Consider the following 21154-nt stretch of genomic DNA (forward strand, 5'->3'; position numbering starts at 1 on the left):
AGCCACATGTGGCAAAGAGGACCCGGGAGACCCTTCAGCAACTTGGCTGGGAGACACTGTGCCATCCACCATATTATATTCACTGGACCTTGCACCAACAAATTACCACCTGTTTCATTCCCTCGACAACCACCTTTGTGGGAGATCCTTCGCAAATGAGGGAGACCTGCGGAACACACTGACGGACTTCTTTGCATCCAAGCCCACCGAGTTTTATCACCAGGGTATTGTGCAGCTGCAGGAACATTGGCAAAAGGTGTTGGATGCTGATGGAGATTACTTCGAAACCTAAAGGAATGTACCGTCCACTGTATTGCTCTGTTTATCACTGCTCTAGAACGGCAAGAACTTTTTTGGTTACCTTGTACTTCCTGTTGTATTGTGTTTACTATGTGATTTAGTGATTTGGTTTATTTTACTTCACTTTTGGTGCCACTTTTGGCTAATCGTGAAGATAAGAATGAGTGCTGACACAGTGATGAAGGGACTCTCAAAACACCCATGCTGGGATTCGAACCCAGGACCCATGATGTCGTAGCATGCTGTGCTAACCACTCTGCCATGGAGGCCAGCATGTTTACTATGTTCACAAATGACAAGACTGATCAAGATTTTTTTGATCTCCAGGTGACAGACATACTCAGACAGAACCTTTTCCCTAGCATATCTTACCTTCACACTAGAGTTTGGCCAAAAATATCAGGTTTCCGGAAAATTTAAAATCTCTATTCGAAAATTTTACTGCCTGGATTTCAGAGGCAATCCAAATTTCAGAGAGAGAGAGGTTTAACAAACTTTCTGTTTCAAGTAGAATTTATTATCAAAGTTTCATCTTCCTCATTTTACTATCATGTATTCTGTAGAAAAAAAAATCCGGATTTATCCATCCATACTTCACACGTCATGTATGAACACTGTTATCATCATTACCAATGTAGGAATGGTGCCTTTTTTCAGTCTCTTCTTTGTTGTAATTCATTCCTAGTAATTTGGATTTTAAATCAAGTTTGTAATATTATAGTAAAAAATGTATGCACCTGAAATTTTGTATTTTTGATGGGATTTGCTCTTTCAATTTTTGGCACTTCTCATTGGATGTAAATGTATGGTGAACAGTTTCAGAATTTTTCGTTTTCTTGTGGACATGCGCTTACAGCACTGTGAGATGATATTATCACTCATGGGCATAACTTGTGACTACAGCACCTTGAATAACGTAGTGTGGAAAACGACAAAAGAAACTGGTTCCCCGAGACGATGACAAGTAGATGGCAGTGCGATCGGCACAGGTGCTAATTTTGTTATGAAAGTAATGCGGCTTAGTTAGTTTTTGGAATATATTGTGTAGATTTGTTTCTCTAGAAAGGCGGTACGTGAATTGATGGAAACAGTTATATTTGTGGAGTTTTTTGCAGTCACGAAATGGCATTAATTTGGAAAGAAAAGTAAAATAAAATTAATAAATAAATAGCATGCGTGCGTAACACAAGAAGAAACATCGCAATGTGATTCTGGACGTCAGGTCTTGGACTGTGTATTAGAGTTTATTTTTCTATGTTATTAGAATATAAATAGTATCCTGAGAGATATTTCATACCGAGGCGACAAACCACAAATGTCGCTTGAAAGCGAGCAGTCGGAAATCAATGCAGCCTTTCGAACCGTAGGGACAAAAGCTCTGACTGCACCGTTTCCTCAAGGAGATTTTACACCAAAGCGACACGCGACAAACGATACGAGGATTTCACATCAAAGTGACATGGGTCATTCGGTTCAAGGTAACTTTCATACCGAAGTGACACATGTTGCTTGGAAAGGAGCCAATCAAGAGCAACATTTCACATCGTAGCGGCATGACGGGAAGCACAGGCCAGCGTTCGGTTGGTGAAATCCTCAAGCGATAAGTGTCGTGTGCTGCTTGTCGCTTTGGTGCGCAATCTCACTAAAGCAAGACACTCATTGCATCGCGTATGCGCGAACAACAAACCACGGCAACATGTTGCAAGCTATTGAGGAAATGGCCCAGTTTGAGCGACGCAGAAGTGACAAAGCGACACGTGTGGCTTATCGTGTTGCCTAGATCTGTTGTTGTAATGTGCGGTTTATCGTGTCGCCTATCTGTTGTTCGCTAGCAACGCTTGCTAATAGACTGAAGGCACCATGTCGCTTGTCACTTAGTTGGGAACTCCCCCTGTAGCGCGTCGCTTCGGTCGTTTGCTGTTTGGACCCTCATGTGCAATGAATGCTATTTTACAGTCTAGTGTGTGTCACTAGTGTGACAGTGTGAACATCCCGTGTCGCTTGTCCCATTGGTTTGAAAATTGCTTTACATTCATGTCGATGGCACTAAGAAAGTTTTGTGGGGTTCCCCTTGTCGTTTCATGCAATCATCATCGCCGCGATTAGTTTAAAGTGGAAGAAAAGAGACAGTAAATATCAAAAATACAAATGCTTCAGTGTGTATATCTTTAAAAGAAATGATGATGATGATAATAATAATGAACCTAATTCATACACAAAAATTTAGTTGCCAAGAGCATTGCACGCGTATTTTTTCTCCCGTATTATTAACGAAAGTATGACGATAACAGGACGTGGTCGACTGTCTAGAATGTTCGTTAATATCTTCGCGACCACTGTACCAAATATCATAGCAATTATCACATTCATAGAAATGCTTCATGTAAAAGAATCAGACGTTGCAGCGAAAACTCCATTCACTTCCATTATAAGCAGTCGAACACCAAGCACCGGTGTCAACACCAGCGCCTCTAGCGGATCATTTTTGAGTGGAACCAGCCTGAGAGCGCAGAAGCATGCCGTTTTCCACACTACTTTATTCAAGGCGCTGTACTTTTGACTTAACTTTGGGGGGCAGGTACAAACTTGAGGCTTAACTTTTGGGGAGCAGTCAAAAATTTTGTCATCCCATAAAAATAGTGTCCAGGATTATTTGATAAATAACTGTTACATTTGTGAAATCATAAATATTATTATTTATTACTTAGCTCCTCAGGTCTTAGGGTGTTAACAAAAGCATCCTTAACTTGTAAATTTTAACAAACCTGAAAATTTGGGGGGGGGGGGGCAAGTACCTCCTCTTGCCCCCGCCAAGTTACACCTATGTTATCACTCAAATACCAGAATATGAATCTCATAACATATCGCATATCCTTGGGATTTACCGTGGAGAAATATTGCCCCCCTTTCCCTGGTTGAAAGGTTTACCATGACGTTTAGCAAGTCTTGCGATGACTACATAAAAATCTTACACTTTGCCACTGAGGACAGAATAGAATCCAAAGAAATGTGATTAGAAACAGCATTGCATATTCCTTCCCAAGGACGAATATAGAACCTTTGGTGGAGAATGAATATAGCACTAGCATCTCGATCTTACATTTCTACCTATTTCTAGAAACAGAGAACATGATAATCAAGTATACATTGTAAAACACAGGTATATGAACTAGAGCTGAGCTGATACTACTTTGAGTTGCTGTTTTAAGTCCACTTTATGCACAGTAAGGCTAATCGGGACTGGACCTACAGTTTAAAGTGGGATCCGAACCACTTGTGCCTCCACTGGGTATCGAACCCGAGACCCCTTGATTACAAGGCAATGACGCTACCACTGCGCCATTGGGGAGGCCCGATACTACTTTGAATCAATGCTGATACTCTTACAGATTCCCACCAATATTGATACTTGAAAATTGCAATAATTAAAATTTGTTCAAAAATATTGATCAATATTGGGGTGTAAATATTCCTCTCCAATTATATGCATCAATCTACCAAGAAATTAGCTTTAGAATGTTCAAGTATTGCATCAAAATATTAAAATACTTATTATATAATCACAAAATATAGTTTTTCGTGTAAAATTGGTACAAAATGAAAAAGTATGAATTTTGCATAATTTCCAGGATAATTAGATTCCGCGAAAGTGTCACACAGGATTTGTGCAGATTCCATGAAAGACCAATATGCCGGAAATGTATCAGCTGGTATTGGAAGATTATTTCCAACCAATACTTTTCGATACTTGTACATCAGCTCAGCCCTAATATGAATGCAAGTGTTCATTAATATACCTTGGATGATGATTCCACTGTGACACTTTAGATCGATGAGCAAAATTACTCAAAGATATCAAAAAACAAAAATCATACCACAGCATGGCAAGCACACTGCTTCTTCCTATGTCATAGGCTCCACTGTCTACTGCCCAACTACAACCCCTGATGGACTGGAGAACTGAGGGGACAAATTTGGGCATCAGGGCAGATACTTACCTGGCTTTATATGTATCATCATAGTAATACCAAATGCACAAGAAAGTGTTTTATGCTCAATCAAAAATTAACTAATCTGGAATTTACTTGGTGCTAAATAATCCACTTACAGTTGAATGCTAATTTTATGTACTCAGATTTTAGATGTTCCTGCTTTATATATTTTGCCTGTCTGGTCCTAATGAAGGAAGCAAAATGTCCCAACATTTTCTCAGCTTCTCTGATTATAAATTTCTTAACCACAATTCCTTGAAAAACACATAATCAAGGTTTCACTGAATTAATCAAACTTGAAATATTCCTGAGTTACTGCATTGAAAAGAATGATGATATCTGATAAATGAAAGATCATTAAGTCTTGCATAAGAATTAATTTAATATAAATAAAAAAGAGTGGTGTAAGGATTCCAACAAATTCGCATTTATTTTTAAATTTCTAAATTTATCAGAAAATGCTAGTGGAAATTATTGTTAATATATGCATATCACAGACTGATCCTCCAAAGAACACCACCATACAATTTTGAACATAAATAACAATTATTGTATTGGTACAAGGGCGTTTTGAAAAGTTTTGCCTCCTATGCAATAACTAGGCACGCGAAATTGGTGCGAGAATAATCGCTGATTCACTGACTGTTGCAACATCTAGCAACATTCACCTGCAACACCACGCATGCACACAATAGTGAGTAAAATGGCAACATACATGGATGTGCTGTTGAAACAATGTGCTGTGCCGCATTGACGAATGAGTGCTATCTATGGCGATGCCTGTGTGGATGTGAGTACTGTCAAGAAGGCTTTGGAGAAACTCTACCCACGATTACTGTGAGTTGAGCCTGGCAAGAATGCAATTCTTCAACATGACAATGCTCGCCTACACACGAGTCGCCAAACACAGGATGCATTGCAGCATCTCAAATTCCACGAGATATTACCCCACCTGCTACACAGCCCAGATGTTGCATGTTGTGACTTTCCTTTTTTAGAGCCTGAAAGAGCACCTGAAGGGACACCGTTACACTAGTGATGCGGAGGTACAAGCATTGCTGGTGCCAGGAGAAGATGCCTGATTTCCTCACGGACGGGATGCAACAACTTGTCCGACGTTGGCATTTGTGTGTGGACAATGTGGAAAAGTAGTGAAACCCTATAAGATTTAAGAAGACATATTGTTCATGTAAGTATCTTGCATATTATTGACGTTATTGTGTAGGAGGCAAAATGTTTCAAAAACGCCCTCGTATTTCCCATCACTGACCATGATTGAAAATTAATCACACATAACCTAAATATATTTCCAAATGTTTTGTAATGTATACAAATGAAACAATGTTAATATGTTTCACGCAAATTAACTCTGGTCTATTTTTGCAGAAAATATCAGTCAATAGTTAGTTACCTTGAATGTCCCATAATACTTCGTTGATGCTTGCACCTACAAAAAATAAAAAATAAATCTTTCCTTTCAAATAAATTTATGAAAAGCAACCATGATCATATTCTATTAACCAAAATTTTATAATTTTCCAATCAGTTTTGGTAAGGAAACAAAGAATCACATGGTGTGCAAAGCTTCAAATATATTAAAAAGTTTGTCAAAGTATCTTTTAAGTCGATTATGTCCTCAATATGGGGTGGTGAAGCTTCAGGACAGGATAGATCAGGCACAGATGGGATGGTTCAGACACATGAAGAGGATGGATGCAGAAAGACTACCAGTAAGAGCTTACAATGCATAAGGAGTGGGAATTAGGCTGAAGGGAGACCAAGATGCCTGTGGAAAAAGCAGATAATTTAGAATGTTAGGAGAAGAGGACAACATTGGAGCACTGTGGAAAGAAGAAGAAAATGGAGAGGCTTGACTTCTATGCTGACCCAGCCAGAGGCAGAAAATAGTGAAGGAAGATGATGATGTTCTCAGATAGGTAAATTGGTACTGATTCTATAATTTAAAGTGGGGAAACCACTGTGCAATGTGCCTCCATTGGAGATTCAACCTGTTGATTACATATGGCAGTGTCACCACCACCTGCTTCAAATACAATAATTCTTTACAGAACAACATAAGCATTTTATTTTATTCTTCAGAAGTTTCCATACACTGAATAAAAATCAATCATTAGAACATACAAAAAAGCAAGTAGAAAAATTCTTATCGGAAAGATTGTATTGCTTTGTCTGCTGTTTGCAATTATTGTGAGGTACAGATTCATAGTTGCCACTGTCAATTACAATTTTTGTAGGATACTAAAAACTTTAGTACACCAGAGAAAGACTTAAATAATCCAGATATATGTGTATATGTTTGAGTTGTGAAGTGTAAGACAGCAACTTCACCTGATTGGCATGATACTATTTCCATAGTGTTAGTATGTTGTCAGACAAAAATAAAATAACATTGGCTAGAGCTTGGTTTTTATTTTTAAGTCCACTAATATATCATTTGGAACAATGATTCTCTGACCGATTGTTGATAGTTTGTCTGCAGTATACAGTGACACAATTTTATATTTCTATTTTTTGTCATTTATATTTGATGTGTGAATCATGACAAGAAGGGTGAGCAATCAACTGATTAAATATGTGACTGGACAAACACAACAATATGTCCATGTCTTATTCAGGATTCAAACCAAGCAAGCTACACTAGCCACTCAAACAAGGAGACTGACTTGTACACATTAGTGTGTACAGAAACTTTTTTGTAATACACTATATTGCCAATAATGACCAAACACCTCCTGAACTGTAAGGAGAATCACCGATACGCCATCAATTCACATCATGAGTCACTAGAATGGCTCATGAAGGATGGTGAGTGCACTGTAGAAGCGTACACTGCTGCAATGAGTCAAAATGAGCACATGATGCAAGCTGAGGGAGGCTGAACAGGGAATCTGTGCCCCCTGATTTCGGACAGGTTCCAGATACCACACACAACAGTCAGTGATGTAATGGTGAAATGGAAATGTGAGGGTGTGGTAAACCACAACTGCAACTTGGGAAGGGAGAAAAAAGACCAATAGATATCAACAAGTGCTCCAATGTGTGGTGAAGTCAAACCAGCAGGCTTCATTGGCTACTGTGGCCACAGACTTGCAAATGGCATTGGGAAATGATGCATGCCAGTACTCGTACCATCCGTGGAGAGATGGTGGCACTGGGATCCCATGGGAGAGCGAATGATTACTACCCAGAATGTGTGGCACATCAATTACAGTGGTGCAAAAAACATCGCCAGTGCTCCTCAGAACAATAGAAAAACATACTGTGGAGTGACAAATCACGCTATATGTTGTAGAGATCTGATGGATGTGGCAAATGCCTGGGAAGGGGTTCTTACCGTAGTGTATTGTTCCCACTGTGAAATTTTGTGAGGGTGGAATCATAATATGGGGTCGTTTTTCGTGGTATGGTTTTGGTCCCCAGTTTTGGTGCCTGGAACCATGTAAGCCTGTCACGCAATATGAGAACAGTTCGGAAGTTGCCCTTAACATGACAACGTGCCTTTCCATTAAGCAATGGCCATAACAATGGGAGTGAAGGAACTCGACTGGTCACCTCAGAGCACTGGTTCTGATCCAAGCCAAAACACCCACACAGCACCACTGAGGTGTTCGCTATTTTGCAGGAGGAATGGAAGAGACTACCGACTGACATTTATCACAACCTGGTGGAAAGACTGCCTTCAAGGGTAGAGGCTGTGATAGTGGTGAATATGGATCTTCCCCATACTGACACCAGACCAGCTCCAGGTAAGCACATCCCTACAGGTGTCTGGTCATCATTGGCAATATAGTGCATGTGATTTCTTCATAAACAGGAAAGCTCATCATACTTCAAATTGTTTATGGGAATTCTATTATTACCTGCTCAATTGTTTCCTCAGGAACCTCTTGTTGTACAGGACTTGAGTGCTCTGGTTCCATATTTTTCAAATCAATTTTGGATAACTCGTACACTTTTTCTCTAAAAAAGTTTTGTGTAACATAATTAAGAACACCAACATATTGAATTATTTTTGTACCTGAAATTTCTTTAACCTGCAAGACAAATGAAAAGAATAGGTCCTAAATTACTAAAAATATTTCTTTTATTAACAACATTAAATTATACCTCAAATGAATATTATTTTATTACAATATATTTAAAATTTTATTTTTCTTATTTTATACCAGGGTAATTCCATGTCAAATCAACCAAGAAAAAATAAATTTTGTAATTTGATGTCATGGATTTGACTAATTTTTGGTATACACCTCTTTATCATCTGAAATATAGAAAATGTATTTTTTTAAATTTTTTATGTTGCTGGTTTTTGAGTTATTGAATTTTCAAAATGGACAAAATTGCACAAAAACCGCTCACCACTGGAACTTTAAATACAATTTGCAAGAGACCTGTTTCATGGTCTCATTTTAAAGCTTATGAAGAAGGCTTTTATTTGATATACAACATGCTTGGTTTTTTGCAAAAAATAAATTTTGAAAGGTTTTGAAAATTTTATTTTACAATTTAAAAAAAAAAAAAAACATTTTCAAAACTTTTCAAAAATTTTACACACATTGGTACACATCTACTGAAGGTTCAGTCAAAATTTCAAGGTGGTATCTCTTTGGTATCATATGAAAAGTGAATTCCTTTTAAGATCATGTGATGATTTAAGTTAACATATTTTACATACCTAACCACATTATAAATACAGAAGCATACATACCAAGAAACTGCTTAGTGATACAGAAAGTCTTTCTTTGATAAAATGTATGATGCTTGTGTCATCTCCTCTTGCTTCAGCTGGTATGTTCTACCGGTGGCTGTTACAGGGTCCACTTTGCAAAGGACTGTGTGTCTTGGGATTTTAAGAACATCTGGTCACCTTGGATAACTAAATGACTGTGCTGGACCACAAGGATGCAAGAAAGACACTTGCACTTCATGTTCAACATCATCTTTCGAAAGTACACATCCCACCAACCAATTGGTATCATAGTGCACGCTACAAAACCTGTGATGTGTTCAAAGGGTACATTTTCAACAACTGCATTAACTTTAACACAATGTACCAGATGCAGAAAACACTTTAGTCTCCACTTTTTCTGTTCTTACTGGTATGAATGCATGAAACCGCCGAGTCCCTGTTACAGCTTCACCAAACTGTGTCTGTAAAAGTTTCTCTTCTTCCAAATATTCGTCATTTGTCACATTAAAGAAAGTTATTGATGTAATGTTCTCCTTTCCCCACTCAAATAGCTGGAGTGGTGTCATGATTTGATTTGAAAGAGGATTCTGGAGACTAGCTTTGGCTGCCAGCCTCTGTACTATCCCTCCAACACCATCTCACACTCCCTTGCCATATGCTGTTGCATAAAAATTCCATTCAGCCACAATGCCATGGAAATCTCTATGATGGTTGCACAAATTTGCGAAAGTTTTTGCGGTTCTTCTATTGCGCTGCTGAACCATCAGGGAAGTAATATACTTTCTGTAAGTTTGGCAGACAATCAATTTTTAAGAAATCTAAAAGCTTTGAGATGTACACACTCTGACAGTTACACCACAACTGATCCAGTTGGACAAAGAAGCATAGGAGAGCAGGAATAAATAAGTCGCTGCAGGAATGGGATGACTCACACTTGAGCTTTAACTGTCTCTCACTCATGATACCAAAGAGATACCACCTTGAAATTTTGACTGAACCTTCAGTACATTTGTACCAATATGTGTAAAATTTTTGAAAAGGTTTGAAAATTTCGTTTTTCGGAAATGGTAAAATAAAATTTTGAAAAACATTTCAAACTTTGTTTTTCACAAAAAAACAAGCATGTTGTATATCAAATGAAAGCCCTCTTCATAAGCTTTAAAACGAGGTCATGCACAGCCCTGTACTTAAAACAAGTCTGTCTCTTGCAAATTGTATTTAAAGTTTCAGTGATGAGCGGTTTTTGGGCAATTTTGGCAATTTTCAAATTTCAATAACTCAAAAACCTACAACATGAAAAGTAAAAAAAAAAACATTTTCTATATTTCAGATGATAAGAAACATGTATACCAAAATTTAGCCAAATCCATGACATCAAAGGTTTATGCACTGGTTGATTTGACATCACTTTTCTGCCTCTAGACTAATTGCAATGGTAAGTATGAATGATGGATGATCAGATGAATGGACACTCATGCTCAGTCAAACTGGGACCTTCAGAGGCACACCACCACTCAATGTGATTGGCCACCAACACAGCTAATATTTTTTTTGTTTGTTTGTTTTGTGTTAAATTCCTCATCCATGTAAACAGTCAACAATAATGAGGGTACTAAACCAAAAGACTAGATTTATTTTAGCATAACAGACAGCAAAACCCATGGTAGAATGGAATTTCGCCAATTAATTTCTCCATAAAATAAAACAAGATAAACTATTCATAGCAAGGTGTTGGATAGCAGTTCATGCTATGTTGAGCAAGTTGTTTCATGTCTATGACACTCGTGGAATTTGTGCATTTTGCTGTAAACTTCTCTTGTCTATTTCCATGGTACGATAAACTACTCCATTTAACAAATGCTTCTCCTAATGTTTATTTGAAAGACGTAGTTTGCATTGCAGTGAAACGTATGCATTTTTGCATATTTCCCCAGCAAATTGTGCAATTATGTCATCTTGTGGAATGGGGCAGAATGGACTATGAATAAAATAATAGGATCAAAAGAGAAATTCAGATCATTGACAAGAGAAACAAGTGAGAATGGAACATTTTTTGCTCAAAGCCAGTTGAAGAATGGGTATATTCTAGTTTGTTAATTTCAAAGACAATAGAATTTATTTTGTAAGTTAGAAGGTTTTATAGTTACCATCAGTGCCGGTGATTGGGCTCCAAAAATAGAAGGGAAAGGGGGGGGAATGCATAAAGTGGGAGAGGGGACAATGACAGTTTACTTTCGCTTGGTACATAAGGTTTAGCATAGTGTGGAGGCAAAAGTAGCAAAAAGTGGGGGGAGGCAACTGCCACCCTCCCGTCACCCTACCTAATCACCGCCACCGGTTACCATAAAACATTGTATCTAGATTAATATTCAACAATTATATTGCATTCTGTCCCAGGTTCCCACGTAAATATGTTAACATGAAGTTGTCCTGTGAATTTCACCATGGCATGACGATACATGGGATGTACGGTTCCATCATCTCCTCAACTTCAGCATAGTGGAGATGGTGTTAACTGCACTGCACTCTTGCCATCTCTACCTCCTCACATACTCCCTTTCAGGGGTCCACTGATGAGAGGAACTGCTTATGCAGTCTGATATTACCAAATGGAGCACTGTGACTCACCAACATAATTAGGACATTTCAGTCTCTTAGAATGTATATTCATTAGTGCTCCTTTTAACACACTTGCACTTGAATGTGGTTAAACACAAAGAGAAAAATGAAAAAGCAATTACACCATTCAGTAGTGCTGGAAAATAGTTGAAAACTTTCAGACTAGCACAGCGGTTCTTGAATTTTCCTAGATCGCGGACCCCTTCAGAAATCACTCGCCTTCGCGGAGCCCCAAGAATTAACTCAAAGTTTAAAGTCTGGAATTTGCATCATTAAAGAGTAAATGCTCTTGTCTTAGTATTTTTCTGAAGCTTTGTGGAACACTGGGAGGGTTTTGACCTCCAGTGGTCCCCGGACCACAGTTGAAAAACCGCTGGACTAGCATATTAATTTATTTTCTGATTTAATGATATAATATAAATTTGATAATTTCATCACAACTTTTGATCTTAAAAGTAAAGTAAATATCAGAGTTGAATTTGCCACAATATCATATTTCGACATATACATGCATATAATAACTGCATTAAAAAAAAAAGGTAAAGTGCTCCCCTGTGCTTAGCACCATGCCATGAAGGCGTATAGGGGGTGTGGGGGTAATGCCCCACACTTTCTTGATCCAGTCGTGAGTGGGGGTGATGTGATCAGCATCATGCCCCTGACCGTCTTTACCCCCCAGGGTTTTCCCCAGGTACCCAATGTCATTCGACGCTGGGTGGGCACCAGGGCCGCTTCCAACGTTAGAAAAGTTCCCAGATTTGAACTGGCCAGGAATCGAACCCGGGACCTTTAGCATGGTAGTTGCATTACAGACTGAGCCACCGCGGCCAACATAATAACTGCATTAGCTGTTATCATATCCAAATAAAATGGAGAGATTTGATTTTTGAGAAACACTTACCCCTTGATATTTTTCAACATCAAAATACAGTTCTGTATCTGACGCTTTCCCAAGCACGCAAATGTAGGGTTTGTTCCCAAGAATTGCTATTTGAGCAACTGAGAATAATATTCCAATTATAAGTCCAAAGTCAATGTCCAATATAACGCATGACAACAAAGTTACAATCCAAAGAAGGCCATCAAAAAGAGATCTTCTCCAAATTGCAGGCAATTTTTTTGCTTGTAGAAACATAGATTTTAAGGCTACCACAATAATACTTGCTAGAACACACTGAAAAGATACAAATTATTTTATAAGTTATAGCAAATATAAAGTAAGAAATCCTACAAAATTTTAAAGAATAGTTCTAGTACATACTTGCTGTAACATGCTGTCAACATTTCTTCATTACTAAAATCAGATATTAAAAAGAAGTCAAGACATTGTGTTGATTGAATTGTTGTTTTAAGTCCACTTTATGTACAGAAGGCTAATCAGGACTGGACCTAAAGTTTAAAGTGGGATCCCCAAGGCATAGTGTGCCAGACAGTGTGATGATTTTGTATCAAGTTCATAAACACAGCTATGCATATATTAAACACTCTGAAATGTGTAAAACTAAGTAAACTCTTTAGAAAGTGTTTTTTGCTGTCACTTGAGGGTGTTTTTGCTTTAAGTACACTATATGCACTGATAGGCTAATCAAGATTAGACCTACAGTTTACAGTGGAATCCAAACCACCATGTGCTTCTACCAGGTATCAAACCTGGGACCCCTTGATTACAAGTGCTGCCACTTGAAGGTACCTTGAAAACAGCGATACCATTTGAATGAGAAGGTACAAATATGTAACCACAGCAATGTGAAAAAACTAATAATATATTTTTCCCACTTTCACATATCATGAAAAATCTATGATCATCACTTTGAATCCTCTCCTGTCATCAGAAGCAGCAGTCCCCTCACCCCCCTTGCTTTCCTGAAAGAGCCCTGATCATACTTGTGACACTGCCTGCATTCCCTTTCTTTCGCAATGGTCAAATGGCCCAGTATTTGCAGGATTTTGTAGCATTAGCCAGTGTTGCATATTATTTTCAAAAGGAATTTGAAAATAATTTGTCAAGATATTTTGGTAATAATTGGGTTGATTGATTGTTGATTTGGTGTTTTATGTCCACCCAGTAAGGCTAATCAGGACTGAACCTACAGTTTAAAGTGGGATCCGAACCACTATGTGTCTCCCACCAGGTATTAAATCCAGATCCCCTTGATTACATGGCGACGGTGCTCATAAATAGGAGGACTAGCAATAGCTAGGGTTCTAAACAACATTCTACAAATTTGCAGCAACACATTTATGTCAACATAGGATAGGAGAAAGTTGTTTGCTTTGTTGGTGCTTTGTTTCGTACAAGAAACTATTTGAAGAGAGCCTCAGAATTGTATTTGACCTTATCTGCGACTGTTTTTTAAAGTTCAAATATTACTCACTCAGCATATCCTGCTGTGTTCTGTATCTTTGGCAAAATGCCACTACTTTAATGTACAGTAAAGTGCAATAATATATATGAGGCACTGCAGATATTAAGGGTGAACTCAACAAAGGTCGATTTTTTAAATAATTATTGTAGGAATTTATGTAATGTATGACAGGAGTTTGCCTCGCCTCTAATAATCTTAAATTTGCTTCATAATAGAACAGTGCATGCATGAGCTGTAGAATAGGGCAGAAGTTTGAAAAACTGCTGATTCCAGCAACTTGTATTTTGTTGGTTTGTCCCTAATATCCACAACACCTCATATCTAGAATGTAAGACAAACTAAACTAACTTATTACTTATTTAGATTTAACAAAGTTCTCTAAGCTTCTGAAAACATAGTTAAGGATGCATCAGGCTGTAACTACACTACACCAATTATATTGTTGAAATGTAGGATTGATTGTATGTACTTTAACTAATAAGGTAAAACTTTATGCAGAACATAACAGGGTTCCAACTAACTTGTCAAAAACAAATTCCAAATATTGCAGGATTTTTTTTTCCTATTTCAGACTACGCTCTGTTGCTACAACATGACAAACAACATGCTATAGCAAACAAGTTTCAAGTGCCAAACTGCACTTTCTAATTGTGAGAATAAAGTTTATTTAGGACTGTTCAAAATAAATGAACAAAGATAAAGTATGAAGAAACATTTTTTGCAGAATATCTTCAATCAAAAACCAGGTTCAAGAAAAAGATGCAATTTATATTAATTTCCAAACCCTGATAAGTAAAAAATCTAGATTTCCCTGGTTTTTCCAGGTTTTGACATATTTTCAATCTTCTTTTCCTTTTCCATGACTTTTTCATCATACAAGGTCCGCCCATAAAGAAACCGAACTGTAAAAGAATAAAAAACAAGAACCAAACCAAATAAAAAAATTCTGACAACACTGCAAAGAGCTATATCTAAACTTCCGTCAGTGCATGTTTCAACCTGTTACAGGCAGTCGGTATCGGGGCAAGCATGCGTCAGATGCAGGTCATGTGCAGGTGGCGTACAAAATACCTGCACCAAGATGGAACAACGTTACAGCATAAAGTTTTGTTACAAATTGGGTAAATCGATTACCAAAACATTACAGATGATATGGGCAGTGTATGGTGATGCAGCATTATCAAGAACCCAGGTATATGACTGGTACAATCGTTTCAAAGGTGGACATGAAAGTGTCGAGGATGGACCAAGATCAGAAGGGTTTCAACGTCAGGGAATGACGACAATGTGGAGAAATTTCATGCACTGGTGAGAGGTTATAGATGTTTAACTGTCACATGCTTCATATCAGCAAAGAAATCAATCAGTGGTATTACAAGGAAGTGCTTGGTCGACTCAGAAACAGGATGAAGCAGGTTAGGAGGGACCTCTGTGAATCTGGCCAATGGTTTCTGTTACACGATAATGCTCGACCTCATACCGCATTGTCTTTACAACAATACCTTGCTAAGCATTCAGTGACAGTGATCAATCACCTTCCATACTCTCCAGACTTATCGCCTGCTGATTTTTTTTTCCTTTTTCCCAAGCTTAAGATGGCATTACATTAAATTAAATGTTACGCGTATTTTGCAAACACTTACTGTCAATGACTATCAACAGTGTTTCCAAGACCCGTACAAATGCTAGTCAAAGTGTATTGCCTCCTCTGGTGATTATTTTGAAGGCAATTACTTGTTTTCTTTCCTAAAAAAAAAGTTCTGTTTTTATGGGTGAACCTTGTAGGTGGATTTCTCCAACTTTTCCAGGCTTTCCAGGTTAGTTCGAATTAGTTAATACAATGTAATATTAATAGCACCTAGTCTCATGCATTAGTAACCAACAGTATATGTTAAAATATGCTTAACTTTATCATTACAGGATAATAAGTAAATTGTCAGTGTGAAAAGTGTACTTCATACCCTTGGAAGCTGCTCAAACAATGGTCCAACCCAAAGCAATATGACTAGAATAATTGATGATTGTGTGAGACCTGCTACTTGAGTTTTTCCTCCAGTTCCTTCCTGAATAAGACTCCGAGACAGAGAAGCTGAAACTGGCAAACATGAGAAGAATGAGCCTAAAAGGTTTCCTGCTCCCTAGAATAAAAACAACCCTGATTTAGACTTCTAATTGTGGTACTACAATTGCTTTTCTTGAAATGCAGTATGATATACAGAGGTATAAAAGCTCAAAACCAAATGCATTAATTTTAAGCAATGATCTGCTTACTGAAATGAAAATAATTATTTCATGCACCACTAAAGTTTTAAACATCACCTTTCAACTCACCAATGTGTTTTCATGCAGTGGCACTCAAAATTTCATCATTTTGTTATCAATTACAAACACCCTGCATGTAATAAATGCTTCTGGATTCCCTGTCCACCCATGCTTCTGATGCCCATGTTCACAGCTGCAAACATGCAGTAGATGCTGGTAGCCATCCACCGTTGATTGAAGACAACAGGTGGACAATGAAGATCTTTAACCCCACAGTGGAATCAAAGTAATTTTCCTGTTTTAACAATTAACATAAAAAGTAGTTCCACTTCAGCAAAAGAAAAAAAGCATTACAACTAACTTTCTCCAAAGTTGTTTGCTCTGTACGTGCAACGTGGTACGTTTGCAGTATAATTGTGTTGCCCCCCTATAAGGATAAAAATTGAGGTTGTTATTGTTCTCCAATTTTGCATCATCAACAGCCAACAGTTTTTGTAAACATAATCAAATTCAGAATTTTCCTAAATCTTTTAATCAACTTTTAGAAAAATGAATTTGAATACAGAAGTAGAAAATTGTACACTTACCATCGCTAGTAACTCTTGGTTTGGATTAATTTTGTAGTTCAACTTCTTAGCAAACATTAGTGCCATTGACATGGCAACAGTATACGAAACCATCACAATCATTACACAATCTTTAATCAGATTTGGTAATATGGAAAATGGTGGTATATGTGGTTCTGGAATTCTGATGAAAAGAAATGTAAGATAAAATTAGATTAAATAACATTAAGCACTGATACACAACACCGTTGTTATTTTAAATTTGCAATTACTATCTTCTGGACTCAGTTCAGCATACCACTCATCCCATATATATTAGTAAGGGAAGAAAACGGAAGAACAGCTAAGAAATTTAAAAAAAAATAGGCGGAAACAGCAAACACTAGGCAAAATAAAAATCACGTATTTGCAACAGAGTCACATCATCAGTGCAGAGGAAGAAGATGGTATCTAAACTCCAGGGTGCCCAAATGGGATGGTTGGAAGTTACATACTCTAGCATAAGTACAGTGTGTTTCTCTGTCCCTTGTGCACCTCAAGGCGGCCTGCTTGGCGGCTGCCCAGATGGCAACTCCCGTCAAATTGCATGTGATATCTCTGCTATGGAAACCGCTAGCTTCAAAATGACTTCAAGTTCTCAGAATTACAGTTACAATTACATTTAAAATGAGCACGTTAATTTTCACGGGGGATGTTGGAAATGTTGTCCTCATGCATCCACACATTTCTGGCATGGTTTTAGGAAATTTCATGGAGCTTTGGTAACAAGACACGCTAAAAGGGCACTTTAGTTTCCTAACAGCTCGCAGCGCTAGAGCAGCAACTGAAACACATGGCTTTGCACACACCTTGTGAATTTCTTTCTTAACCCCATTTCATTTCAGTAACTTTGTGATTTTAGTTCAGTCGTATTTTTAAAGTGGTTACGTGTTACAAGTGTTATTGTTATTTTCTTCTTTTTTTTGTAAAGTGTTTGTTAAGTGTTTAGTGTTCCAAGTGTTATTTGTGTTTTACTATAGTTTAAAAAATAGCACATACGTACACATTACATCAAAAAGTTTTTATGTATGATTTGTATGTGATTACACATTTTTTGCAGATATGTTCATAGACGATTTTCAACAGAATTTCTAGGTGTGCTTGTCCCACACAGAAATACTGTGCGAAACCTTGTGAACAAATTCAGGGAAACAGGATCTATTCTCGATAAAAAGCAAATGGTAAAATGGCGAGTACTTACAGAGGAGAAATTGGATGAAGTCTGAGAAAGATTAGAACATACTCCACAAAAATTGCTCTGACAACTTGAACAGGAAACAGAAATTTCCATAACAACAGCATGGCAAGCTACCAAATTGTTAAAACTGAAACCGTACAAGGTCACTGTTGTCCAGGACCTGCTACCACATGGTAACAAGAGTCTGGTAAATTTCTGTAACTGGATTTTGGGGAATGTTAATGGTAGGGTAATTGATCGACGTTTAATATTCTTCTCTGGCGAAGCATGGTTCCATTTAAGGGGACATGTTGCATCACAGAATAACAGGTATTGGAGCTCAGATAAACCCGATTTTATACACGAAACTCCTTTGCATGACCAGAAAATCTGTGATTGGTGCGCAGTAAATGCATATAGAGTTATAGGGCCCGTATTTTATGAAAATACCATAACTGCACAGAGATACAGAGACGACATGCTCCCACCATACTTCAAACAACTAACAAATTGAATGCCAGTCAGGGTTTTTCCAACAAGACTCTGTTATCTCATACACAGCTGAAGAGTCGTCGGATTTCATTCAGGAAATTTTTGAAGACCGGGTGATTAGCAAAGGATTGTGGCCCCCACGGTCACCTGATCTCACTGTATGCGATTTTTATCTCTTGGGGAAATTGAAAAATAAAGTCTATGCAACAAACCCCCATACATTAGAAGAACTGAAAGAGAATATCAGGAGAGAAACTGAAGCAATTTCAGAAACTGAACTGTTGCGTGTAAATGGAAATTTCCTGAAAAGATGCCAGAAATGTGTGGATGCAGGACATCATTTCCAGCATCTCTTATGACAAGGTACGTGCTTATTTTGATTGTAATTGTAATTGACACTTTAATTATTGTAACTGTATTTGTTGCAGGAATGAATTTGCAATAATTATCATTACATAGTAGGCCATTACAGTAAAAATTGGCATCTCTGAGAGTCCGATCTGCCACCTTCCAAAATAATTTTTCTCAATTATTAATGGCCATGCCCTACTGTCCCTATGCTTTTGACACCAGTGTTGCCATGAAGCCAGAAGTACACTCAGTGTAAAGAAATTATTGTAGTTTAGTGAAACAAGAATAGGGGACACTGCCAGTGGCGCCAACTTAAATGAGCCTATAGGGCTCGAGCCCACCCAATAATTTGCTTGTTATATTTTTTTTTTAGAATTAAAGTCTCTGCGATTAAGAAAACAGGAGTTTTCATCATTATATACTGAAATAATTCTCACAAACTTAATTACTAACAATTTTTAAAATGTTACATAATTTTTATATGATACTTTTCAGTGTCCTATATTATTTACACCATCCATGGTTACATTGCTATTAGAAAAGTAAGGGAGGATAAATTAGGGCTTATAAACAGGATGAAGATTGATATAGTGGAACCACAAGCAAAAAAGCCTGTGCAGCAGCAGATCGCGCCGGCGGGTGCGGGAAAGGGCAGGGGGAAGGAACATTCAGCGTGGCTCACGTCAGTATTGCCAGGCCTATTGAATTCTTGGGAGAATTCCTTAATAAACTATTGCTATGGAACCTCTAACGGCCAGCTCAAAAACACGTTTCCTGCTCATCTTACTTGAGCATGGAGGAGAGATGTGGAGTGGAACTCCACTCAGCCGTGAAATTATGTCAAACGCTAGTGAAGTGATGACATGGATGAAGTGACACAAACACAGTGAAACGTCCATGCCTTGCTAGGTAGAACCTCTAACTTCGTAGCGTGGGCAAATTATTTTGTACATGTGTGTGTGTGTGTGTGTGTGTGCATGTGTGTGAGTGCATATGTGTGTGTGTGTGTGTTTATTTCTAGCAGGTGGGGAGGATAGGTGAACCCTAGCATAAGCGTTGTTATCTTCAATTATTGAGGAAGACATGCTGTATAATTCACCAATATATTTCACATACGTAATTCATCTTCTCATTATGGTGCAGGACGTGTGCCAACCCCTAACAATACCTGTACACCGAACACCAGCAGAAGGCAAATTAATTTGTTATTGTTAGCATTCGACTTGAAAGATTGTGGAAAATCATTTGTAAACACAATTTTCTACGATTTACTGTCCGAAAATAGAGGCATGGCAGAACACTTGTGTCGGTGCTGAGAAAGGGCAAACTTGAGGTTTTTTTTCCTTGCACCCTCTTAGATTTTACCACCGGAAGATGCGGAAGAGATGAAAAACATTGGTCGGGTCCCTCGGACGGTTTACTTTCTTTTGTTTGAAACACGTCCACTCCTGAAATGGAGATGTTCGGTTTCTTTTCGCCAAACACAGGGTGCTGGGTTTAGCACCATTGTTACAAAAGTATCTGTGATGTTTACACCTTAAACAACGTGTGCCACTGCAGCAGGGGGCTTTTATTGTGACCCTTTGCTTGGCGACTCTAGGTTATTCACAACGTATATCGTTTCCTTCCCTTCTGGAAAATGAATGTTGACATAAAAGTACCTATTATTTCAGACCTATGAGTCTATTTCAGTCACAGTAATTTACATCCATTATTATAATAAGAACGTGGTAATTTCAAACTCAAGTGGTGTTTTCTGAGAGGGCAATGCTATTACAGGTTAATATGCTCAGTTTACCCGCCTGATAAAAAACAACAACATTGTTTCCCCCTCGCTGAAAAAAATCTGCGGACGTTCCTTTGCCCCCAAGTGCACACGCCTATGTCACCCCCCCCCAAAATGGCGTTTATCTGCTACTATTAGATCATTGGATTTTGTAGCAGATCTTCTGGTTTCTCAAGGAACAATCTCCTGATTTTTTCAAGTCTGACCTGGCAATACTGCCCTGAGCACCGACAACAGCAGGGAAAATGCGCGAATGCTTTTGACGGAAGGTTTTTTTCTTCTTTTCCTTGTGGTCAAACTATAAGCACTGAAAACTCTCAAAATAAGCAGGCAAATCAGAACAAAATACAAAATAGGCACTAAATGTTATGAATATTTTGCATCATTTTCATGGATTAGACACTGAAAAAGCAGTTATCTTCAAAAGAAGCACTTGTGAATAAAACAGGCACAAAAGAACATTATAAAACATAAATTTCACTCAGAAATGGCA

The 21154-nt window shown here is 37.9% G+C and overlaps 1 protein-coding gene across 6 annotated transcripts in view; it reads right to left on the reverse strand.

Moving 5' to 3' along the window:
- The window catches only part of LOC145983853 (prestin-like), a 327363-nt gene that overhangs the window by 84634 nt on the left and 221575 nt on the right, over window positions 1-21154 (reverse strand). For 5 of the 6 annotated variants that reach the window (XM_083116901.1, XM_083116900.1, XM_083116904.1 and 2 more), the window contains 5 exons: window positions 16838-17000; window positions 15950-16126; window positions 12524-12796; window positions 8174-8347; window positions 5704-5739 (listed from right to left, as the gene is read on the reverse strand). In XM_083116901.1, coding sequence (XP_082973027.1) covers window positions 5704-5739; window positions 8174-8347; window positions 12524-12796; window positions 15950-16126; window positions 16838-17000 — 823 coding nt within the window. The remainder of the gene's footprint in view (window positions 1-5703; window positions 5740-8173; window positions 8348-12523; window positions 12797-15949; window positions 16127-16837; window positions 17001-21154) is intronic. The other variant, XM_083116905.1, reaches the window with a different exon arrangement.

The sequence above is a fragment of the Lepisma saccharinum genome, chromosome 2 (genome assembly GCF_977018435.1).
Source record: "Lepisma saccharinum chromosome 2, izLepSacc3.1, whole genome shotgun sequence".
NCBI lineage: Eukaryota > Metazoa > Arthropoda > Insecta > Zygentoma > Lepismatidae > Lepisma > Lepisma saccharinum.